Source organism: Carya illinoinensis, chromosome 16 (assembly GCF_018687715.1).
Source record: "Carya illinoinensis cultivar Pawnee chromosome 16, C.illinoinensisPawnee_v1, whole genome shotgun sequence".
Classification (NCBI taxonomy): Eukaryota; Viridiplantae; Streptophyta; class Magnoliopsida; order Fagales; family Juglandaceae; genus Carya; species Carya illinoinensis.
In genome coordinates, this window is record NC_056767.1 from 10,254,267 (window position 1) to 10,279,706 (window position 25,440).

Below are 25,440 nucleotides of genomic sequence, written 5' to 3' on the forward strand. Positions count from 1 at the left end.
AACATCTAAAAAAGACGAGAGAAATTAAAACTTAAGACAAAAGCCAACATCAAACCACTTAATGAATTGGGGAAATTCAAATCAAATTACACCTCTTCTTTTTATTTGTTTTTTCTTAGAATTCAGCAGGGACCCATAGGCCTTCGGCCATGAAAGTGGGTGGAGCAAAAACTCGAGGAAATTAGGGAAGCGGCAAACAACCAACTGTAAATAATACAATCCAAACAATACATCTGTAACTACAATCCAAACAACACATCTGTAAATACCATTAACATTGCAAGCTGTTTGTACTCTTAAGTAGGAATTTGCAGTAAAGTTAGGCTATAAGGAATAAGGTCAACAACATAAAATTCCTATACAAGAAATGGAAGAGGAAGAAGAAGTTACCTTGTTGGCTATTGCTAAAGAGAAGCACGAACCTGAGTCTCGTGTATTAGATTATAATATTACTTATTTACATTCTTTACACGTGTAGTGTATGTTTATTTTATTCTTTTGTATACAGTACCTTAGTGAGATATAAAATGTATAAATAGGAGACTTTGAGTCTTGTACAGATACGGATATTATTTTTCTAATGCAATGAATGACATTCAGTGGAAAGAAGAGAATTTAATATGGTATCAGTAGAATTTTTTCCGCAATTACCCTTACTTTCCCTTACTTTCCCTTTCGTGTTTCCAGCTTGTTTCTCTTTCGTGTTTCCAGCTTGTTTCCTTTTCCGTGTTTCCAGCGTCTTTCTTTTCTTCCGAGATTTTCTGTTTCTCACGTCCTTCCTATGCGATTTCATCTCTTGATTTCATTCGATTATTTTTTGTTTGGCTCCTGATCTTGTTGTTTTGTGAATTCGATTTCAATTTGATTTCCTTGATTTCGATTTTCTTTTCTTTTCCTCAATCATAAACCCTAGAATCATGCCTGAGACAGATTCATCCTCTTTTTCCCCTCCCATTCTCAACGTAGAAGCCGATCCTCGAAGTCCTTTCTATCTAACGACTGCAGATCATCCTAGTGTGCTTCTCGTCAGTGAGAAACTCCACACAAGCAATTACCATTCCTGGAGCCGATCTACGTTTCTTTCCTTGAAAGCGAGAAACAAGTTAGGTTTTATTGATGGATCTCTTCATCCTCCTGCTCAAACTGATTCATTGTTTTCTTCGTGGAGCAAATGTGACACTATTGTCCTCTCCTGGCTCCTAAATTCGTTGTCCCCTAAAATTGCTCAAAGTGTCATTTATATTGATACTTCTCGTGCGATGTGGCTGGAATTGAAGGAGCGTTTTTCTCAAGGGAACGGACCTCGTGTATTTGAGTTGCAGACTGCCATCTCTGCCCTACGACAGAATCAAAGCGATGTAAGTACTTACTTCACTGAATTGAAAGTGCTTTGGGATGAACTGTTGAATTATCAACCTCTACCAATGTGCATCTGTCGAGGCTGTACATGTAATTCATCCAAGACCTTTGCTGCATATCATCACAAGAGTTATGTGATGACATTTCTCATGGGGCTTACTGATGTATTTGATGCTGTGAGAGGTCAGATTTTAATGATGGAACCTCTGCCATCTATTAACAAAGTTTTTAGTCTTGTTATACAAGAAGAACGCCAAAGGCTTCTTAGTCAGAGGCATACTCCTTCTGTATCTGTTGAGTCTGTTGCTTTAGCTGCTAAGCCAGACACTGTAGTTAGGAATTTTAAACTTCCTACACGAAGCAAGGTCACCTGTAGTCACTGTGGCATTTCTGGCCATACAGTTGACCGGTGCTACAAAATCCATGGATATCCTCCTAACTATAAATTTCGAGATAAGACTAAAGGTGTTAATGCCACTGCCAATGCTGTTCAGAACACTGATTTGACTTCCTTGTCGCTCACTGCGGATCAGTGTCAACAATTACTAGCCTTACTCAAACCAGCTGCTTCCTCTCCACCTTCTTCAGTAAACATGGCTTTAATTCCCAATTTTTCAGGTAAATCTAATTCTGTTTGTGCCTCTGTTGATTCATTTCACTTGAATTCTTGGATAATTGACAGTGGTGCATCAGACCACATGATTCATTCTCCTTGTTTCTATACCAGCAAGCCTGTTATTGTCTCTCATTCTGTCAAGTTACCTAATGGTACATTTGCTCAGGTCACACATATTGGTGATGTTGCCTTAAGTTCCTCTCTTATTCTCACCAATGTTTTATGTGTACCTAGTTTTACGTTCAATCTTCTATCAGTCAGTAAAATTACTCAAACATCACAATGTTGTTTGATCCTTAAACCTCATCATTGTTTCTTGCAGGACCTAGTAACCTCGAAGATGATTGGGATGGGTGAAATGCAAGATGGCCTCTACAGATTGACTTTTCCTCAGTCATCTATCATTTCCAGGGAATCTTCTACTCCTACATCTTGTTTTTCCATTCAATCTAATGTAGCCTTGTGGCACTTTAGATTAGGTCATTCATCTTCTTCTAGATTGCAATCTTTACGGCAGTTTATTCCTGTTTTGCATTCTAAATTTGATACTTGTACCACTTGTCCAATTGCAAAACAGAAACGTTTATCTTTTCCTATTGGTCATCATAAATGTAATGCATCATTTGATTTGATACATTGTGATATTTGGGGACCAATGGCCTCTTCTACTTATGATGGTTTTAGATATTTTCTCACCATAGTAGATGATTACTCTCGGGCTACGTGGGTATATCTAATGAAATCTAAGTCTGAAGTTGCATCTTTACTACAGTCTTTCTTTCTTCATGTTGAAACACAATTCAATCTCAAAATCAAAGCACTTAGGTCTGATAATGGTCCTGAGTTTGCTTTAAAATCTTTTTTTGCTTCCAAGGGAGTGTTTTACCAACTGAGTTGTGTTGCAACTCCACAACAAAATTCTGTTGTGGAGCGTAAACACCAACATATTCTTAATGTGGCACGATCCCTTCTTTTTCATGCTAAACTTCCTCTTTGTTATTGGGGAGATAGCATCCTTACTTCTGTTTATTTGATTAACAGAATTCCAAGTCCTATTCTTTTGAATAAGACTCCTTATGAGCTTTTGTATCACAAATCACCATCTTATACTCATCTTAGGGTGTTTGGCTGTTTATGTTTTGGCTCAACACTCTCTCATGCTCGTTCTAAATTCTCTCCTAGAGCTATGAAGTCTGTTTTTCTAGGTTATCCTTTTGGTGTTAAGGGTTACAAGTTGTTAAACTTAGAAACTCAGACTTGCTATGTCTCTAGAGATGTAGTATTCCATGAAGAAGTATTTCCTTTTGAATCTTCTTCATCAACACCATCCTGTGCTACAGATTATTCTCTTGGTCCTCTACCCAATCCTGCTCCTAATTCTGATTTTAATATTACTGCTCCTTCACAAACTGAAATCAGTAATATTAATTCAAATTCTTCATTAATTTCTCTTAGAAGGTCATCTAGGACTCGACATCCTCCTTCGTACCTTCATTCCTATCACTGTCAACAGGTTGCTGCTTTGCATTCACCTTCTCCCACTGATCACAAGGTTGCTGGTCTTCCTTCCTCCCACATTTCTCACCCAATCAGCAGGTATTTGACATATGATAAACTCTCTCCATCTCATAAATCCTTTGTTCTCTCTACGTCTATTCTTGTTGAGCCTAAATCTTATTCTCAAGCTGTCAAATATCCTGAATGGAGGGAAGCTATGCAAGCTGAAATTTCAGCTTTAGAGCAGAATGGCACTTGGGATTTAGTCCCTTTACCTCTTGGTAAACGCCCAGTTGGATGTAAAGGGGTGTACAAGTTGAAGCTGAAGTCTGACGGGAGTGTAGAAAGATATAAGGCTAGGTTAGTAGCCAAGGGTTATACCCAGCTAGAAAGACATGACTACTATGAGACTTTTAGTCCAGTAGCCAAACTCACTACTGTGAGAATTTTTCTTTCAATCACTGCTGCCAAACAGTGGCCAATTTTCCAGCTAGATGTAAACAATGCCTTCTTGAATGGTGAGCTTCAAGAAGAGGTTTACATGTCATTGCCATCTGGTTTTGACAGCAAGGGGGAGTCAACACTTGTATGCAAACTTAAGAAATCCTTGTATGGCTTGAAACAAGCATCAAGGCAATGGTTTGCAAAATTCTCATCGACTTTGTTGCTTAATGGGTTTACTCAATCAAGATCAGACTACTCTTTTTTCAGCAAGCAAGAGGGTACTTCAGTTATCTTTCTTCTTGTGTATGTAGATGACATTTTAGTCTCAAGTAATGATATTGCTGCTGTAGAAGCCTTGAAGTCATATCTGAACAGTCATTTTAAGATGAAAGACCTAGGTCCTTTGAAATATTTCTTAGGCCTTGAAGCAGCCAGATCTGCTAAGGGAATTCATCTGTGTCAGAGAAAGTATTCTCTGGAAATTATTGAAGATTGTGGCTTGACTGGTTGTAAACCAGCATCTTCACCCATGGAACAAAATTTGATTTTGAATGCTGAAAGTGGGGATGAGTTAGAAGATCCTTCTCAATTCAGGAGATTAATTGGTAGGTTGATTTACCTAACCATTACAAGACCCGATATTGCTTTTTTAGTGCAAAGATTAAGCCAGTTCATGCATAGGCCTCGGGTACCACATATGGCAGCAGCAAATAGGGTGGTTCAATATGTCAAAGCCACAGTTGGCTTAGGATTATTTTTCTCATCTGCTTCCACTAATTTCCAGCTCAAAGTGTACACAGATTCAGATTGGGCAGCATGCCCAGATACTAGGAAATCTGTCACTGGTTACACTGTGTTTTTGGGGGATAATTTGGTCAGTTGGAAGTCAAAGAAGCAACAAACAATTTCCAGATCTTCGGCTGAGTCAGAATATAGGGCAATGGCAGCTGGGGTTTGTGAAATACTTTGGCTGAAAAATTTGTTAGCAGATTTTGGGATTTCACGCTCACAGCCAGCTTTAATGTACTGTGATTCACAAGCTGCTATTCACATAGCTTCTAATCCAGTATACCATGAAAGAACAAAACATATTGAGATAGATTGTCATCTTGTGAGGGAGCAGATGCAAGCTGGCGTGATCAAGCTATTTCATGTCAAAACAGGTTGTCAAATTGCTGATGTCTTGACAAAGTCTCTAGGCTTGAATCAGTTTAACCATCTCATTGGCAAGATGGGACTATTAAATATATATAGTCCATCTTGAGGGGGAGTATTAGATTATAATATTACTTATTTACATTCTTTACACGTGTAGTGTATGTTTATTTTATTCTTTTGTATACAGTACCTTAGTGAGATATAAAATGTATAAATAGGAGACTTTGAGTCTTGTACAGATACGGATATTATTTTTCTAATGCAATGAATGACATTCAGTGGAAAGAAGAGAATTTAATATTGTGCAATAGGGTTGAGGAGAAGTAGAGAAGAGAAAAAGTTCTATGAGTGCCTTGCAGCTGACAGCTAAATGGTGAGGCTGTGACTCGTCAGGGAGGTGGCCACGTGGGTTAAGGTTTTGAAGATGAATTTGAGGTTGTGAATTTGTGAGGCAAGGGCGAGAGTCTGAGATGTGAGAGTTGCGGGGCCAGGGCGTAGTTTAGTGAATTAGTCTTAGTGTTTTTTAGTTTTTAGCTTAAAGGTAAAATTGTAATTTTAATTTTCTTAACGGGTTGACCCATTAGTGACCCGTTAAGCAATTATGTTTTAACAGGTTAACCCATTTTGACCCGAACTCATTAAGGTTAAACTCAAATCCGATTTTATTATGTTGCGTTCGTATTGAGTTAACGAGTCGTGTCATATATTGTCACCTTTACTTAAGAGCAAATGATAAGGCATGCATGCATGAACTACCACGCTCAATTTTTGGAGACATTGCAATATTATTATGCTAATTCATCGACCCCTAATAACAACATTTGTAACTCATCTCTAAGTGAAAGTATTGGACAACATTAAACGTGTAATGAATTTAGATTAGAATTACAACCATGAGAGTTCTTTAATTAATTGGTTTTATTTAATCCTTTACGCTCTTAATTAATTATTAGGGATTTTACATTGTCGGATTTTTTTCTCCCTAAGCGTGTGATATTGTTTTTAATAGAAATAGTGCTGTACGTTTTTTTTATAAAAAAAAAAAATCACATACTGAGCTACATCTACATATATACCATTAATTTTATATTCATCTTTGCTAAATACATGGAACTCGTCAACCCCTAATATCCCGATACATTTTAGTTATAAGAAATAGGGATTATTTCAAGAAAAATGTTACATTTAGTTATAAAGTGCGCAAGAGCTACGCTATCATTTTAAAAAAGAGTGGAGTCTAATATTAAAAAATTAATTTTTTTTTGTATGTCCCGTATTTATTCACTTGTAGTGACAAGGGATTGTGCCATTAAATGAGTTAGAAACATTTTTAATGTATTCTCTACAACTGGAAAAGTTGTAACGTCTCACAACTGTTCTATCATTTTAATTGTGACTTTTCACAAGTGTCATTTCATTTTCCATAAATAGGGAACCTCACCTACAACTTTACATACTCCAATTCGCTACAAAAATTAGAGAAACACTATCTCATTCTTTTATCTTTCTTTCTTTATTGGCTATTTTATATTGGATTCGATGATCTCATTTTGAGTGCACCGACAAGAAGATTAACAGAAATTTACGTTGTTGATTGTTGGGAGTAGACTGTCAAGAAATTTAGTATATGTTTAGATTTGGAGGCGGTGGAATATGCTCTAAGGAAAGTGTCTATCACAACTTGTCTCAACACTCAGTTCTCTCTTTTTAATTTGTTCTCGTTATTTTACATATTCTATAATTTATAAAGTGTTTGCATATATATATATATATATATATATATATATATATATATATATATTTTATTATCCAAATATTTCCCAACACACACACACACATGTATATATTTATATTAGCATAATTGGTATGTAGACTCTCGAGGATAAGAATGAAATAATTAGAAATCCACTATGGAAAGCTTACTAGAGATGAGTATATTATTCATCTATAAATAGCCGAAGCTTATTACAGAAAATCAGAAAAAGAAGATCTTGGATGATCACGTAATTACATGAGATAAGATCGCGTAGTTAAAGGTGATATCATTTACAAATATTTAAATACAAGATTTAAAATACAAATCTATCCAATATATTGCAGCACACCAAACTCCATCATTTTATCAAATTTGAATATTGTCTGGAACATATTAATGTTTATCCTCAACATTCCTCCGCAAACAAGCAGGGAGATCCGACACAGATAGTTTGTCACGAAGAATGCAAAAATAATCAATAGTGTGTCCCTTAGTAAAAATATCCACAGGTTGTCGGGAAGTCAGAACATTTTGTAGGATGATATCCCTGTTGGCAACCTTTTCACGAATGAAGTGGTAATCCACTTCAATATGTTTAGAACGTGCATGAAATATGGGATTGGAAGCAAGAGCCAATGCACTGATATTGTCACACCAAATAATGGGAGGAGAATCAATTGACACTTTCAACTCACACAAGAGCATACACAGCCAATAAACCTAAGCAGTAACAAGGGCTAAACATCTGTATTCCTCCTTAGTACTAGATTTGGAAACCACGGGCTGTTTCTTAGCCGACCAAGAGATGAGATTGGGACTAACATAAACACCATAATCACATGTCGATCTTCTATCGTCAGGATACCTGTCCAATCCGAGTCACAATAAGCATTAATAGAAAAAGGGCTAGACTTATAGTAGAGACCATAATCAAGTGTTTGCTTTAAATATCGCAGCACACGTTTGGCTACCGTCCAATGAGTAGTGGTTGGAGCTTGCATGCGTTGACATAATTGATTTACATAATATGCAATACCAGGACGAGTGAGTGTGACATATTGTAAGGCACATATAGTGTGTTGATATTCAGTAGGATCCGAAAGGAGGTCTCCATCAAATTTGGAGAGTGTTGAACCTAAGGTTTCAAGTTTCCTGTAATTATAAATTTATACATGGATTTTGATGATAACAAATAAATTCAAAGAATAAAAGAGTCTCAAGTTCAAGTTGTCCGCACAATGGAATCAAGCACATCAAGGAACCAAGTATGAGCAAGAAGGGAATAAGTTCACATTAAAATCATAGAGTAATGTTGTAAATCTCTTAAAAATTTGAAATTAGGATTAAGATTAAGGCTCAAAATTCATATTTTATCATAAAACATTAAAATACGTTTTCTACATGTGCATGAATATTTTGAAAATTAAATTTGAAAATTTTGAAAGATGATTAATTGTCATCTTTCACATGTGCATTACATAATTAAAGGTTTGAATTTTGAAAATATTAAAGATGATTGATTGTCATATTTTATATGTGCATGTTTTATTTGAATATTTTCAAAAGTGATTATTTTTTTTTACTTAGTCAAAATGTAGATGTTTTTGTTTGAAAAATTTGATAAGTAAAGTGTGCTCCTTTTGTCATATGTAAAAAGTAAAAAGATTAGGTTTGAATTTTTTTAAAAAGTAAAGTGTGCTCCTTTTGTCATATGCCAAAAATAAAAGATTAGGTTTGAAATTTTTGAAAAATGAATGATGTTGTTTATGAAAATTGAAAAAGAAGAACCTTTTATTTGAATTTTTTGAAAAAATGAATGATCTTGTCTTTGACATGTAAATCTTTTTAAATTTGAATATAAAATCTTATATGCCTATAAATAGATCATTTGAAAGTTTCACATTTACAACACCAAAAGCATACAACATTCATTCAAAAATTTCATTCTCTCTTCTCTAAGTATTGAGCCTTAATCCTTATTCATTTCGAAAGAAATATAGTTTGTGTTGTATTGTTCTTATTTCACTCATTGAGGAGTGTTTTCTGATAATCTACCCACTATCAGCTCTTGTATCAGTAAAATAGTGTGTATAACTCTTGTGTGTGTAGAAAGTGTTATACACAGAGAATAGTTGAATCACCATGTGTAAGGTGATTGCAAGTGTAGAGGGTGTTCTACACGGATCCTTTGTAGCGGTGTTGTTCAAAAATGTAATAGGTTTCTATCTCCACTTGAAGGAGGTTGAATAGTGAATTTGGGGACCTTCAAGGGGTAGCTTGAGGCGAGGACGTAGGTAGTGGGGCCGAACCTCGTTAACATACTGAGTTTACTTCTCTCTTACCCTTATTCTTTATATTTATTGCTGTTTTGTATTTTGTTTATATTTTATATTGTATATTTGATTTATAATTGTTATTTTTTTAAATACAACTCAATTCACCCCCCTCTTGTGTTAGTCATCTGGGTAACAGAGAGTTTAGAACCCGAGACACGAGGAGCACAATAGGGTCGGATTCCAAGCATTTGTGCACGATCCAAGAGGTTAATAATATACCGAGTTTGCCGAAGATGTAAACCTGAGGCGTTGTGGGTAGCTTCAATGCCCAAAAAATAAGATAACTGTCTAAGATCCTTCATAGAAAATTCAAGTTGCAAATTAGCAATGAGAGAAGTAATAAAACCCCGATTATTGAAAGTGACAAGAATGTCATCCACATAAACGAGTAAAAATACATGCACCGAGTCATGATGATAGGTAAACAATGAGGGATCAACTTGTGAACTTTGAAAGCCGAGAGACAATAGAGCATTGGAGAGTCAATTAAACCAAGCTCTAGGGGCTTGCTTCAACCTATAGATCGATTTATGAAGCTTGCAAACAAAATCAAGATTAAGAGGATCCTCAAAGCCTTTCGGTTGTGACATATATACCTCTTCCTCTAAAATTCCATGAAGAAAGGCATTAGAAACATCAAGTCGTCGAATGTCCCAGTTGAATGAAACAAAGAGAGAAAGCACCATACGAACGGTAGAGGGTTTGATGACCGGATTAAACGTGTCATGAAAATCAATCCCACTCTATTGGAGATAACCAACAGCCACTAATCTTGCCTTGTGACGATCAATACTACCATCAAGTCGGCATTTTAGTTTGAAAACCCATTTGCATGGCACCACATTTTTATCAGGAAAATGAGAGCACAGAGACCATGTCTCATTTGTTAAGAGTGCCTGAAACTCACTTGTCATGGTTGAATGCCACTCAGGTGAAGAAGCCGCTAGAGCATAGGTGCGAAGCTCGGAAATGTTGGTACCTGCATGCAATGCTTGAAGAGGGTGACAAGTAGAATATAAATGAAAACCAGGGAAGGTACGTGGCTTAAGACTACCAGTCTGGGATCTAGTTATCATGTGCAAGGAAGGGATGGCGCTCATTTTCTGGTCATTCAGGCAAAGAAGGAAGTGAAGGTGTAGTAGTAGGGTTAGTCTCGAATTAAATAAACCTGGGTGATGGTGGAGATGAGTCATGGTATTGTTCGGGTGGAGGTCTGCCGAGATGAGTAGTAGATGAGGTAAAATCAGGTTGTGTAGAAGGTGTAGGGACGGATTGTAAGATATGTAAGGGAGGAGGAAGAAATAAAGTTTGAGAGTTACTTGAGGAGTTCACGCCACTGGTAGGTTCGATGATCATGGATTGTGCACGAGCAAGGAATACACATTCATAAAAAATCATGTTTCTGGATAGATAGACACACTTGGAGGATGGTTCAAAGCACCGAAACCCCTTATGGTTTGAACTATAGCCAATGAAGATGCAAGGTATGCTACGGTAAGATAATTTGTCATTGGTGTAGGGGCGAAGATAGGGAAAACATTGACAACCAAATGCTCAAAAATATGTGAAGTCAGGAGGAAGATTAAGAAGGCATTCATATGGTGAGGAAAAATCAAGAACTTTGGTAGGTAATTGATTAATAATAAATATGGAGGGTTAGAAAAGCATCTACCCAAAATCTCTTAGGCAATCCCAATTGAGCAAGAAGAGTGAGTCTCATTTCCATAATATGGCAATGTTACCTCTCGGTGAGACCTTTTTGTTGAGAGGTATGAGGACAAGATAGGCAATAAAAAATTTCATTTGCACTCAAAAACTGCTTAAAGATGATAGAACAATATTCACCACCATTGTCACTTTGAAATTGTTTAATGATGTCATTAAATTGTTTTTCCACTAGAAACTTAAATTTAACAAAAGTAGAATAAACATCGGATTTATTAGCAATGAGAAACAACCAAAAAAAAAAAAAAAAGAAGAGTGGAAGTGGACCAAACATCAGAATGAATTATTTCTAAGGGAGCAGTTGATTCGCTTGACGAATTAGAGAATAGTAACTGCTTAGCCTTTCCTAGTTGACACGACATACAAATGGATTGTTTATTTATTGAACCACTAACAGGAAGAGAAAATTTGGAGACAACACGCTGAAGGATTGCGGCGGAGGGATGTCTTAAACGAGAATGCCAGGTGGAGATAAGGGCTTTGACACCAACAATCATGGTAAGGGCATGGAACTTTGATGAGGATAGTTGATGAAGTTGATTGGGTACAATCCATTATCACTTGGCCCCGTCAGTAGCGTGTCCCTCGTCAAGATGTCCTTCATAGAAAAATTAGAGCTAGTGAGTTCAAAGAGAACATTGTTATCTTCGCAAAATTTATTTATAGAAAGAAGATGAGCAGAAACTTGAGGACAATAGGCAACATTATTCAAAGTTAGAGTAGAGGAAGGAGTTTTAATTGAAGCATTGCCAGTGAGAGATATAATCAAACCTGCCCCGTTACCTACGCCCACAGCAACGTCACCTTCATAAGGTTGATAAGTGGCAAGATTGACAATATCTGAAGTCACATGAATAATGGCACTGCTGTCTACATACCACTGATGTTGATTAAGATAAGCGGTGTTTGCCTCAGCAACCATGGCAGCTAACTTAGTTGGTGGATGTTGTCCCTAAAAAGAATAATTCATCCGGTTGAAACAATCTAGTGCTTGATGTCCCTCACATTTGCAGATTTGACATGGAGAGCGGGACCGAGAATCAAGCGGAGGAGTTGCATGTGATAATGGCAGTAAATGAGGCGGGAAGGAGTTGTGCCAGAGCCATTGGATTTTGATGCACCTGAGAAAAGATTTTTATTGTTGTTGTTGCGAGCACCTGGTTTGGAGCCAGGTTTATGTGAATAGAGAGCATATGATCCGGCCATGGGTTAATTGATTGAGTATGAAATTTTTGCTTGAGATCATAGTTCAATAATTCAGCATGAAAATCCGAAAAAGGCATAGACTTCTTCTTAGCAAGTAACATATATGTAGTGACAAATGAGTGAAAAGAATAGTTTAAACCATTGAGAACAAAAAGTATCAAATTAGAATTATCAATGGGTTTCCCAACAGCCGATAATTCATCAGCAAGGGACTTAACTTCATCAAAAAAATTTGGCAAGACATGGAGCCTTGTTGTAAAGATTGCAATTTCCTCTTAATAAGAGAAATCCAAGATGTTGAAGGAGCAGCAAACCGTGCACCAAGGGCCCGCCAAGCAAGCCGAGAAGTCTCCAGTCCATAAATGGTGGAAACCACTGCAAGAGATAGAGATGAAACAATCAAGTCAAGCACCGTTTGGTCCTTATACTGCCAAACCACATAAGTAGAATTAAGAATACCTTGGGCCTTTAGTTTGTCGTTGGAATATTGAGGAGGACAAGGGTCGGAACCATCAATGATTCCCAGGAGACCATAGCTTCAAAATAAAGGAAGCAATTGAGCACTCCATGCAAGAAAGTTAGTATCATCAAGCTTGATGGCTATAACATGAGATGGAAGATGAAATGCAGCAGAAGAATCTTTAGAAGCAACCATGGGATCAACAAAAGCTTTAGCTATAAGTTGTTCTAGTACCATGAAATAATTAGAAATCCACTATGGAAAGCTTACCAGAGATGAGTATATTATTCATCTATAAATAGCCAGAGCTTATTACAGAAAATCAGGAAAAGAAGATCGCGTACGATCGTGTAGTTACATGAGATAAGATCGTGTAGTTACATGAGATAAGATCGCGTAGTTACATGTGATATCATTTGCAAATATTTAAATACAAGATTTAAAATACAAATCTATCCAACAGATTGCAGCACGCCTAACTCCATCATTTTATCAAATTTGAATATTGTCTGGAACGGAATAATGCTTATCCTTAACAAAGAATAGTTAGTGGTCCCCACTTAAAGAGCTTCACTACATAGTGAATAAGGCCCAGTTTAGATACAAAAGCCACTTAATTTATCTCAATTCATCATATGTAATCATTACAAGTTTATCAAATTTTCACTCAAAATATAATAAACAATTCAATATTTTTAAATCTAAAAATAATAATAATATTAAAAAATAATATTTTATTTAACTTTCAATTTTGATCTCGACTCATTATGGAAACCTCCCATAAAACTAAAGCCCACTTTTTAGATAATGGTCACTAAGCCCAATTTTTAGAAAATAATCATCCACTCTCATCTAAAGTAGACGCATGACAAATATCTATAAGATTTGAAAATCCTATAAAAGGAGGTCATCACTATGTAAGATGGAAAATCAATTGAAAAAGGGGAATAGCATACTCTCTCCAAAATTTTATTGGAGATAAGCAAAGAGTAATTAACTTAATCGTCCTAATGGTAGCACTTCCTTGACTGAAAAATGCACGAACATAGACACAAGCTGCAATATTATGCAAAGTCCCCTATGGAAGGAGTACTACTGCAATAATGGTCCAAATTGTGACCCAAAATAATAAAAAAATTAAAGAGCCAAAACGTAGGACTAAATTTGATCAGTACAGAGGTTTTTTTTTTTTTTTTAGTATATGTGGGAGAGGAGGATTTCATTTTTTTTTTTTTAATATATGTGGGAGAGGAGGATTTCGAACTCTAGATCTCCATTTTAGAGGCTGGGGATTATGCCAATCAGGTCACAGGTTTTTGGTGGATAGAAAGTTAGAACCATTAAATGGCATTGGACTAACATGTATCCCATATCTAAAGGATCTAATTATATTCAAAACTCGACTAAGGAAAACCCTATTTCATATTCTAATAATTAATTAATTAGGTACCTAGTCCCTTTTATGATTATGTAATATTAATTTACTCAATTATTTCTGAGGCTGATTGGAATTTGATAACTTTAAGCAATACAACAAAAAACAAAGCATCCCACGTTGAATTGCTTGGAGAGTTCAATTTTTTTTTTTAATTTATTATTATTATTATTATAATTATTTTTTCCCTCCTTTTGTACCCTTCTACTTGCTAATTGGTGTTTGAAAACGTAATTGAGATTTGAGACTCCCAATTTTTTATGCATTTTGGCTCCACGACAAAAGAACTTGATTGGATAAGTTCTTAATTTATTATTATAAATGCAATAAAATCATGACAACGAGGGCATGCTTGAGGACTCAGACGACACATAAAATTTTTATTTAATTTTAAACTAATCATTATAATTTTTTTAAATTTTTAAATAAAAATAATAAATAATTACAACTTTTTCATATTTTTAAATAAAAATAATATTATAAAACTATATTCTTACCATATTTTAATATTATAATATTTTTTATTTAATTTTTTCTCTTTCATTTCTCAAAACTTAGAAAATACTGAACTCAAATTATTTTACTATTATTTATAAAATATATATCTTATTAGTATTTACAAAATCTTCATTTTATCTCTTTCTCCAAATTAGCCCTAAAGCTTTCACTGATTATGTTCGCCATTATTATATAATCTCCAACCTCATCCGATAGAGTCAAAGTCAAGAACCATGTGAGATCACTACTTTATCAACATAATTAATCATAATATATGGCATCTTAATCTACAAAATGAGTATTTTAAACATGAATTGCAAGAAGACAACGATAAGGGGCCATGGCCAGCAGAATAATACCTATATTGGTTTAGGCCGTGGTTTTCCCATTACAAAGAATAAACAAATATTGCTAAATTTCTTTATTTATAAACTTAAATAATTTTTTTAATATTTATAATAAATGTTAGGAAAAATAATGTATGATAGTCTGATACAAATGGGTGGTCAGCAAGTGAAAATTGGAAGTGAAGCCGATGATCAGAGAGCTTCTGATCACAATCAAACCAAAGAAGCCTCCCCAGAAAAGCTGGTTACCGTCTTGAGATACTTTAATGGATTTCAATCTACCAAATCTTAACACAATCATAGCAGGATTATTCTCCATAATAATCCTTTCCTACTTCATCCAGAAGATGTTTGGAGCTTCTAAGAGCAGAAAACCACCCGAAGCTGCCGGCCGATGGCCTCTGATTGGCCACCTCCATCTGTTAGGAGGTAAATCCCAGCTTCCCCATATTGTTTTGGGATCCTTAGCAGATAAATATGGATCAGTTTTCTCCATCAGGATTGGGGTGCATTCAGCTTTGGTGATAAGTAGTTGGGAACTGGCTAAAGAGTGCTTCACAACAAACGATGTTGTCCTAGCATCTCGTCCAAAACTAGCTGCTGCAAAGAACTTGGGCTACGACTCTGTCATGATGGGATTCAGCCCCTATGGCTCTTACTGGCGTGAAATGCGCAAGATAATCTCCCTGGAGCTGCTCTCGACCCGCCGGCTCGAGTTACTTAAGGATGTCCGAGCATCAGAGATGGAGACTTCCTTGAAAGAGCTGTACAAGGTTTGGACAGAGAAGAAAGATGGGTCGGACGGCGGCGGCGGTGGAGTTTCGGTGGAGATGAAGCAGTGGTTTGGGGACTTGGCTCTCAATGTGGTGCTTAGGATGGTTGCTGGAAAAAGGTACTTTGGTGCTGCTGCTACAGCAGACAAGGAAGCTCAGCGATGCCAGAAGGCGTTCAGGGAATTCTTTCACCTGATGGGGCAGTTTTTGGTGGGGGATGCTATTCCTTATCTTGGGTGGATGGATTTGGGTGGCCATGTGAAGGCCATGAAGAAAACCGCAAAGGAGATGGATTGTATGGCTACAGAATGGTTGGAGGAGCACCGGAAGAACAGGGTTTCAGGTGAATCTAAACAGCAGCAGGATTTCATGGATATAATGTTGTCAGTTCTTGAGGGTGCTGACCTTGGTGATTTTGATGCTGACACTGTCAATAAATCCACTTGTTTGGTACGTGTTTCTCAATTTGCGAAAATTAGTACTTGCACAAATAGCCTTCAAATACCTTATCATCATTCAAACAATTTAAACAAAATCAGATCAAAGACTGGAAAAGACTACGCGTGAGCTGTATTTCGATACACCATTAAAGTGAGTCTCTCAATGATTAAAATGTCAAGAGTGTAGGTCGTTGACATTTTATATACTACCAATAATTGGTAATTATGCACAAGTACTGACACAATCGTGCCATATTTTAGAACATGATATCAGGAGGGACAGACACAACCATGGTTTCTCTAACATGGGCACTCTCTCTATTATTGAACAATCGCCATGCCTTAATAAAAGCTCAAGAGGAACTTGACATGCATGTGGGCCGAGGAAGACTAGTCAATGAAGGAGATATCAGCAAGTTGTTCTACCTCCAAGCCATTGTCAAAGAGGCACTAAGGCTATACCCACCTGGACCTCTCCCAGGACCACGAGAAGCCGCAGAAGACTGCACCATTGGTGGCTTCCATGTTGCAAAAGGCACACGAGTACTGGTCAATCTGTGGAAAATCCAGACAGACCCTAAAATATGGTCTGAGCCATTAGAGTTCAAGCCAGAGAGGTTCCTCACCACCCACAAGGATGTTGATGTCAAGGGTCAGAATTTTGAGCTCATCCCTTTTGGCAGCGGTAGGAGAGGTTGCCCTGGTATCTCTTTCGGTCTTCAGATGCTGCACCTGCCTCTTGCAAGTTTGCTTCATGCCTTTGAGATTTCCACCCCATCAAATGCTACTGTTGATATGTCAGCTACCTTTGGAATGACAAACATCAAAACCACACCACTTGATGTTGTTCTCAAACCTCGCTTATCACCGAATCTTTATGTGTGAATGTTTAGCATTAATGCTAGCATCCGTACAGGATTTGCTATTTGTTGATCAATCACACCGACTCATGCATGTGGTGCGATGGCTGGTGCATTTAAACCACATTATAAATCAGTGTGAGTAATCAAGAAGTAGATAAATCATGGATGAAGAACAATATTTCTAATAAAAACTTGTAATATTAGAGTTCGGCTTGGATTCAATTCTAGTTGAAATTGAATCCGTTGAATTTGCTTTAATGCCCTGTATTGATTTCTAATCAATTGGGTTAAGCCAGTTCCTGTATATTTTGATTTAGTCAATGATATATATATATATATATAATTCTGTGGCACTCAGCTTAATGCTATCCTTTTTCTACCGATTATAGATCCAGTCAACCAGGAACTGAAGTTTAGCGTTTCGAATATTTTCAGTCTCTGGCCTCTAACAAGGGATTACATGAATGGCTTGGTTTTGTCTTGTTTTGTTTTTTTCAATTAATTTAGCATATTACATCGGACATATTACACCATAGCAAATATACTTTGCTGATCTCAAGCCTCTAACATACCATAGACACCTCGAGACAAACAAATTAATCAACATATATTGTCCAAAGAATGAGAAAAGTCCAGAGATGCAGATTGTGCATGGGATGAAAAAAGTTATTGGAACGGGTACCACTACAACAAAAATAGGTTTTAGTGACAGATGAAGTTGTTACAAGAAATGGAAAAAATGTCACGAAATATATTTGGTGACGGTTTCTGACCGTCACCACCACTGTCACGTAATGTGCGTCACGGATTACATTTGGTGACAGTTTACTGTACAAGCGTCACTAAAAATATTTTTAGTGATGGTTGGGGATGTGCCGTTTGAAATAACGTTCGAACGTATTATTTTCTGTGACGGTTAGAATCTGTCACAGAAAATAACGTTCGAACTTAAAATTATACGTTCGAACGTAAAAAAGACGAGCTGACATCCGAACGAGAAAAGGTAACGTTTGTTGATTATAGTTCGGACGTATAATGTAAACGTTCAAACGTTTATACGTGCGAACGTTACGTTCGAATCATGAATCCAACGAAAAGGAAATAATGTCCGAACGTTTGTATTATAACGTTCGGACGTTAATTCGAATGTTAAGAGAGTAGAGTTCGAACGTAAAATGTACGTTCGGATTTTTGTAACGTTAAACTTTTTTGACATTCGAACGTTTTTTAACTTGGGTTTAAACGTTCGAACGTTTTGTTACTATTTTGTATGATTACATTCGAACGTATTTTCGAACGTGTATTACTGTTGAAACATATTTTATTTACATTCGAACGTACATATCAGAAATGTTGAACTCATCCACTTAATAAACAAACCAATTGTTTCATATTACAGTACATATTTCACAACCAATATTGTTTGAAACTGTTTTCAAATTAGATGTTAAAAACATAATATAGAAATAAAATTCATTTCTTTTTCTTTCCTCGCCCAGCACGATTCTGTTGCAATGACATAACACGCTCCATTTGCAGCATCATCTCCCGCTGCACTTGCTCTTGGACCTCACTACGGATTCTTTCCTCCTGGTCTCTTTGTTGGTCCTGCAAACGCATCTCTAAATGAGACTGTCGCTCTGAGAGGGACTCCAACTCTTGCTGTCTAGACCTCATATACTCATTCTCACGTCGTGCAGCTTCTAAATCTTTGGTAAGATTATTAATTTGTGATGTCGATGAGGTTGAGGAAGATGAACCGGAATGCTTGAAAGATCGTCCCAAACTTCTTGCCATACTAGAGTTGGGCCCAAGCACTTGTGAAAAAATGTCCAAGTCACTAGGAGAGGAATCCCCAGAAGCTGACTGCATCTCCATCATTTTTCCTTGCAGTTTGAAAAATCAAAACACACAATAAGTAACATATTAAAAGAAATACAAATAAAAAATAATTTAATCACATGTTACATAATTTATTTAACAAAAAGAACAACGCTTACATAATTAATTGCAGCTGCAGGATCCATCCACTCACTATGCTCATTAGTGTGAGCAGTAGCATAGACATGAATGAGGGAAAAGTTTTCAAGATCATCACGTTTCTAAGAAAACGACATTAGCAATTTGAAAAAGATAGTGTTAGTACTTATATAAAAGAATAATAAGAAAAAATATGAATTATTGCGTTTATTAATTACCATTTTTTCAGCAAGACGATGGAATGATCTTGAACCAGCACGATGGTGAATAGTCAGAGCAGATCTATTATTTGCATTTGTAGAACTTAAGTGCTACAAAAATAATTCCCACCATTAATTGTAATATATGTACATACATATAATATAAACAACAAATATAAATGTAAATAATTATAGAAAATAAATCTAGAATACCTGATATTCTGGAGAGGCAAAAAGATCACAACACTTTATCCAGTCGTCTAATTTCATCTGCTGGAAAGGGGACTGTGCAGCCTCTTCAAACGTCGCAAATTTCTTGAAATGGTTGTGACATCGTCCCTTGTGACGTCGGAATAGTGTAGCCATTAACTCATTCACAGTTCTCAAATCCTCGCTACGACCAAAGTCGAGGTCAAATTCATCCTAATTATAAATTAATTATGTTAAAAATATGATAAACTAATGTAGGTGAAAAAAATGATATAATAAGTAAACTCACTAGCACACGACTCCGAATGTGTTCCTTAATCTCATCCGGCATATCTCTCCAGGAGCGCACATAAAATGGAGCGTAAGCTTGAACTACTGTGCCAATATAGGAGGAAAGCGTTGCTGCACTATCATTCACTCCTCCAGTGGAATTATCAGGAATTGTGATTTTCAGTTTACCATGCCTTCGATTTTTCTCAAGTGAGATGCCGCGTGTATAACCACGACCGCGACGAGCCAATTGTTCATCAACTAATAGATGATAGTATAATTTTGAAGGTTATATATATTTTTTATTGAACCAAACATCTTGATTATATATAGTATTAACGTAAACATTCCTTACCGGTAGGTGTCGACTGTGCATCGTTCTCTGTAATGTTAACTTCATCTTCGGAAACGGACCCCTCAGGTGAGGAGTCCTCAATGGGTTCAGGACTTGGACTCGGTGGAGGAGGCACATTTCTCCTTTGTCTTTTTGGCGGCATACTTGGAAATGATTATATATAACAAAAAAATATTATTAGAATAAATTTATATTTATTATAAAATTCTATAATGGCTGTATATGAATAAACTTTTTAGTACTTTTAGTCTTCATCTTCGGATGTATTTTCCATGTTTGTTTCAGAATCTCTCTGTATAACATCTTCGTCATCATCATCAAGCTCTTCTTCGTCATCCTTATCCACTTCCCCCCCGGATTCTTGTTCGTCTTCTTCTTCTGACTCTTCTTCTTTACTTTTCTCTCTTTCTTCAATTGAGTGATAATTTAATGAAGACGGGTCGAGATGGATGAGTGGGACGTCATCTCTACATAAGGGGAGCAACTCGAGTGCATCGAGGTCAACAAATAAGTTAATACCCCCTCCTCCATCTTCCTGGTAGGCCTCTACATTTGGAGTGTCATCTTCATCTCCACTATTATCGTAATCTGCACTCGTTCCTACTTCATATATATTTCAAGGGACAAATTTTTGTACAACTCACCAAGTTATCTCTCCACTATCTTCATCAGCACTTTTCATTGGATCAATCAAGTAATAGATTTGAGTAGCTTGACAAGCCAGTACGAATGGATCATCTTCGTACCATTTAGATGTAGTATTGACACTCGTAAAATGATTATTCCTATATATCGAATCCCGACCACCGCCTAGATCCCACCAATCACATTTAAAGACATATGTTATAGACCCACCCAGATATTTCAATCCGATAATATCACGAATGACACCATAATAATCAATATCATCTGTTCCATGACTCCCCTTGACCAAGACACCACAGTTTTGAGTTTTTCTATTACGTTCACGGTTCAAAGTATGGAATCTATAACCTTGAACTGTGCATGCAGTGTATCGAAGTGCTCTGTTTGATGGACCACGGGCCAATGCATACAATTCAAAAGAGACTGATCCGGGATCACGAGCACGTTGTTCCAATATCTAACAATTTAAATAATGTCATTTATTAAATATTAGCTAGAGTTAAAACTTTCATCATGTAACATATATTGTAGAGTTTAGTTCATACACGTTGTTCAAACCATCCAGAAAATTTTGACTTGTGTCTTGCCACTATATCCTCGACGCCTTCCATCTTAAGTTTGTCCATGTGCTCACTGTATAGTATAAGTTATCATATTATTTTACACAACAATAGTTAAAGTTGTATATAATCTTTAGAATTATTTAAACCTTGTACAACGACATACCTAAGATAGTGATCAATCTCCTGACAATTATTTAGTACGTACCACCGAACTTTACCCAACTTTGTATCAAGTAAATCGTAACCCGTTTTTGCACCCAAAGGTCGTACATTCTGAGAAAACACTGATAGCTCACAAGGAGTCGGAGCAGCAGGAGCAGCAAGATCAGCATTTCGTTCTTGACGAATAAATCGTGTCTCAACACCACGAAGATATAAAGAGCAAAATGTTAACCATTCATCATGTATATAGGCCTCTGCTATTGAACCCTCAGCTATGGCTTTATTCCAACAGTGCGCTTCAGTCGACCTAAATATCTTTCAACTGGATACATCCAACGGAGCTGTACCGGTCCACCCAACATGATCTCCCGGGGTAAATGTATTGCTGAATGGACCATGACATCAAAAAATGACGGTGGAAAGATTTGCTCAAATTTACATAGTATAGTAGCAATGTCTTCTTCCAGTTTCTGCAGCATATCTCGCTTCACTACCCGAGCACACAAATCCTTAAAAAACATACACAGTTCAGTTATGGCAACACGTACAGCAGCTGTTAGCTTTCCACGAATTCCCACCGGTAATAACTTTTGCAAAACTACGTGACAGTCATGACTTTTCAATCCACCAATTTTCCAGTCATCATAGCTTACACATCTACTGATATTTGAAGCATAACCATCTGGCAACTTCACACCTTGCAACCATTTGCATAAGTCCATCCTCTCCTCCCTTATCATTGTAAAACATGCATGTGGCATGACCACCCTCTCACCTTCCACTCGTAAATGTAAATTATGTTTAATTCCCATTCTCTCAAGATCTTTCCTTGTCTTAATCATATCTTTCGTCTTTTTATTGATGCTCATCAATGTACCCAGTATATTATCACAAATATTCTTCTCAATATGTATTACATCCAAACTATGTCGCAACATGCAAGACGACCAATATGGCAAATAAAAAAAAAATACTACGCTTTGTCCAATTCAATTCTGCTACGCCTCGTTTTCTCTTGTTCTTTCCCTGACCTTTGCCAAAATTGTTCGCTACCACATGTACCAATTGTTCGAGGATCTCTTCCCCAGACAACTCATTTGGCGCAATTCTATCTTCTACTCGTCCATCAAACTTAACGGATTCTATTCTCCATGCATGATTTGTTGGTAGATAACGTCGATGACCCATGAAACACAACTTTTGAGAATATTTTAACCACTCACTAGTAGTTTCTTTATTACACGTCGGACATGCTAACTTTCCTTTAGTACTCCAGCCGGAAAGATTCCCATATGCCGAAAAGTCATTTATCGTCCACATTACCGCAGCATGCATCTGAAAAGTTGTTGATGTGAATGCATCATAAGTTCTGACGCCTGCTTCCCATAACTCTTTCAACTCTTCAATCAACGGTTGCAAATATACGTCAATGTCATTCCAAGGTGATCTCGGGTTGGGGATAAGCAAAGTTAACAAAAAGTTGGGCGCCTTCATGCACCTCCATGGTGGAAGATTGTACAGAATCAACATTACAGGCCAAGTGCTATAACTTGTATTCATATTTCCAAAAGGGTTGAATCCATCAGTTGTGAGTTCGAGACGCACGTTCCTTGCTTCTATCCCAAACTCTGGATACTGATTATCGAAAGATTGCCACGCAAGTGAGTCAGCAGGGTGCCTCATAAATCCATCATTTTGAACTCTTTTCTCTTTGTGCCACTTCATATCATGAGCTATTTTCTTACACATGTATAATCTTTGCAACCGGGGTTTCAATGGGAAATATCGCAATACTTTAACCGGCACGCTTTTCTTATCCTTCCACCTTGACTCTCTGCATACAGAACATGCTTGTTTCTCCTCGTTCTCATTCCAAAATAAAACACAATCATTCTTGCACGCATGTATGGTCTTATACTCAAACCCTAATCCCTTTCTCAACTGTTTCGCTTCATAAAAGTTCTTCGGCAATGCAGATCCTTCGGGAAGCACTTCGTTAAATAAGTCTAATACCATGTTAATTGTTTTGGTTGACATTCCACACAATGATTTTATGTGAAGCAACCGCACAATAAACGACATTTTAGAATGTTTTGTACAACCTAGATAAAGCTCACACTTTACATCTTCCCACATTTCTGGAAAATTATCTGAATCATTCCGTCGCCCACTTGAGCCATTGTCGTCAACCTCATCCATAAACATCCTAGCTCCAATGTCACTCAACATCTCCTCCATCTTATCTCGCTCATAATTATCATCCACGTGCCGCAAATTTTCCCGCTGACTAAATAAGTCATCCACTGATTCAGCATACGGCTCACCATGCAGTACCCATTGAGTATACCCCAAATCCATACCATTCACAAATATATGACTTTCAACTTCATCAAATCCTATTGCACACAAATTTTTACAACCTCGACATGGACACTTAATGTAACCACGACTATCAGCAGAGACCTTTGCAAATTCAATGAAGGCCCTTACTCCACGCACATAGGGTATGTAATCTTTTCCAAGTCTATCGCGTAAAGGCATCCAACTTTTATCCATTTCTAAAAACATCTAATTTTTTAGTAATATATGGAAAAGTTAAATACACATGCATGTCATGATACATCATGTTCAAAGTACACTTTCTCAAGGTAGTTGGTCATATCCCATTCGAGATTATATTCTCCATATTGCACAAGTCCCGTCACTCTACTACTTTGAACGTTAGTAAAAATTTCGGCAGCACTTCCCCATAGTTCTCTAAGTATACATGTTCACATATAGGGATTATGACTCTAAGAACAGTATACCCGAAGAACAAATGAGGAAGACACCGAAACTTCATACTAAACGTTCAAAGTAGGAATAACGTTTATGTGCAATACAGATAATATAATCTCAAACTGTCCACACTGGACAATTCAGGAATTAATGTACACCTAAATGTACACTAATTCTCAAACGGGTCTAAGGTTATTTATGCAATGTTATACAATATCTAACAAAAAAGTCTACAAATAAATTAGCGCACATTGTTTGAATTATCCCGATGTACTAATAATATTTATATTATTAATGATTGATAACACTTAGAAATTATTTGTAGACTTATATAATTCTTAATAACAAATTATACTTATTATCAGCTATATAATATATAACACTTATATTTTATTTGTTATTATATAGCATAAAATAACAATTTTTACTTATTTATTTCGTATTTAATATAATATATAGTAAATTAGATTATAATTACTAGTTATACTATATATTGATAACACTTAATTGTTATCAGTTATTATATAATTATTACTATTATTGCCAACATTATTATAATTATTATAATAATTTTTATTATTAAATAAGTAATTATTATTATAATTACTTATCTATTTCTTATTAATCCTTTTTTAATACTATACATTACATGATAATTATTATTATGGATTGATACTAATAATACTATACTATATATTATTAGATAAAATATTTAGGATTATTGAGCTATTATATTTTTAGGAATTATTATTTTATAATACTTATTTATATTATGTGACGCCCCCAAATCCCCACGCACGATCACGGAAAAATCGAGACGTCCGGATGATGACATCACGGGTCATCATCCTAACGACGTGTGCCAAGTGTGTGAAAAAGTGACGAATGTGCATGAGAAATACGCAGTGAAAAGCAAGTCAATAACTAAGTACCAGAATTTTTCTTATTTAATACAAAACTATTCAAAACATACATAAATAAATATTACAGGACACAAACATAATTTTAAACTAAATACAAAGCATAAACTTCAGCACCCCGACAGAGTCGCGTCCTCGGGCTCAGCCTCCTCCTCCTTATCCTCGATTTCTGCACCAAAATCTACGAACCAAAAATGGTGCCGCAGGTAAGTAAAATCCAAACACCATCAGATAAAAACATATAGAACTCAAACAATATACATGAAGTGATGCCAATGCGCAAAACCCATAAAATCATATTTTTCCACACACACCAAAAATCCCATTTGGCCCAAAAACATATCCTTTCCAAATATCACGCCAAAAGTCACATTTGGCCCATATCCATCTCAACCCATTATCCAATTAATCCGTATGCACCATGACCTCCCCTAGGGGTCATCC

The 25,440-nt window shown here is 36.3% G+C and overlaps 2 protein-coding genes across 2 annotated transcripts; both read left to right on the top strand.

Annotated features, from left to right (window-relative positions):
• The first annotated feature begins 425 nt into the window (after nt 1-425).
• On the top strand, nt 426-2,604 carry LOC122299803. The gene is made up of 2 exons (XM_043110256.1): nt 426-1,977; nt 2,298-2,604. The coding sequence occupies exons 1-2, from the start codon at nt 918-920 to the stop codon at nt 2,330-2,332; spliced, it is 1,095 nt and encodes a 364-aa protein (XP_042966190.1). The 5' UTR covers nt 426-917; the 3' UTR covers nt 2,333-2,604.
• A 12,377-nt stretch (nt 2,605-14,981) lies between these two features.
• On the top strand, nt 14,982-17,266 carry LOC122298646 (cytochrome P450 CYP82D47-like). The gene is made up of 2 exons (XM_043108483.1): nt 14,982-16,060; nt 16,312-17,266. The coding sequence occupies exons 1-2, from the start codon at nt 15,104-15,106 to the stop codon at nt 16,933-16,935; spliced, it is 1,581 nt and encodes a 526-aa protein (XP_042964417.1). The 5' UTR covers nt 14,982-15,103; the 3' UTR covers nt 16,936-17,266.
• Nucleotides 17,267-25,440: the final 8,174 nt, after the last annotated feature.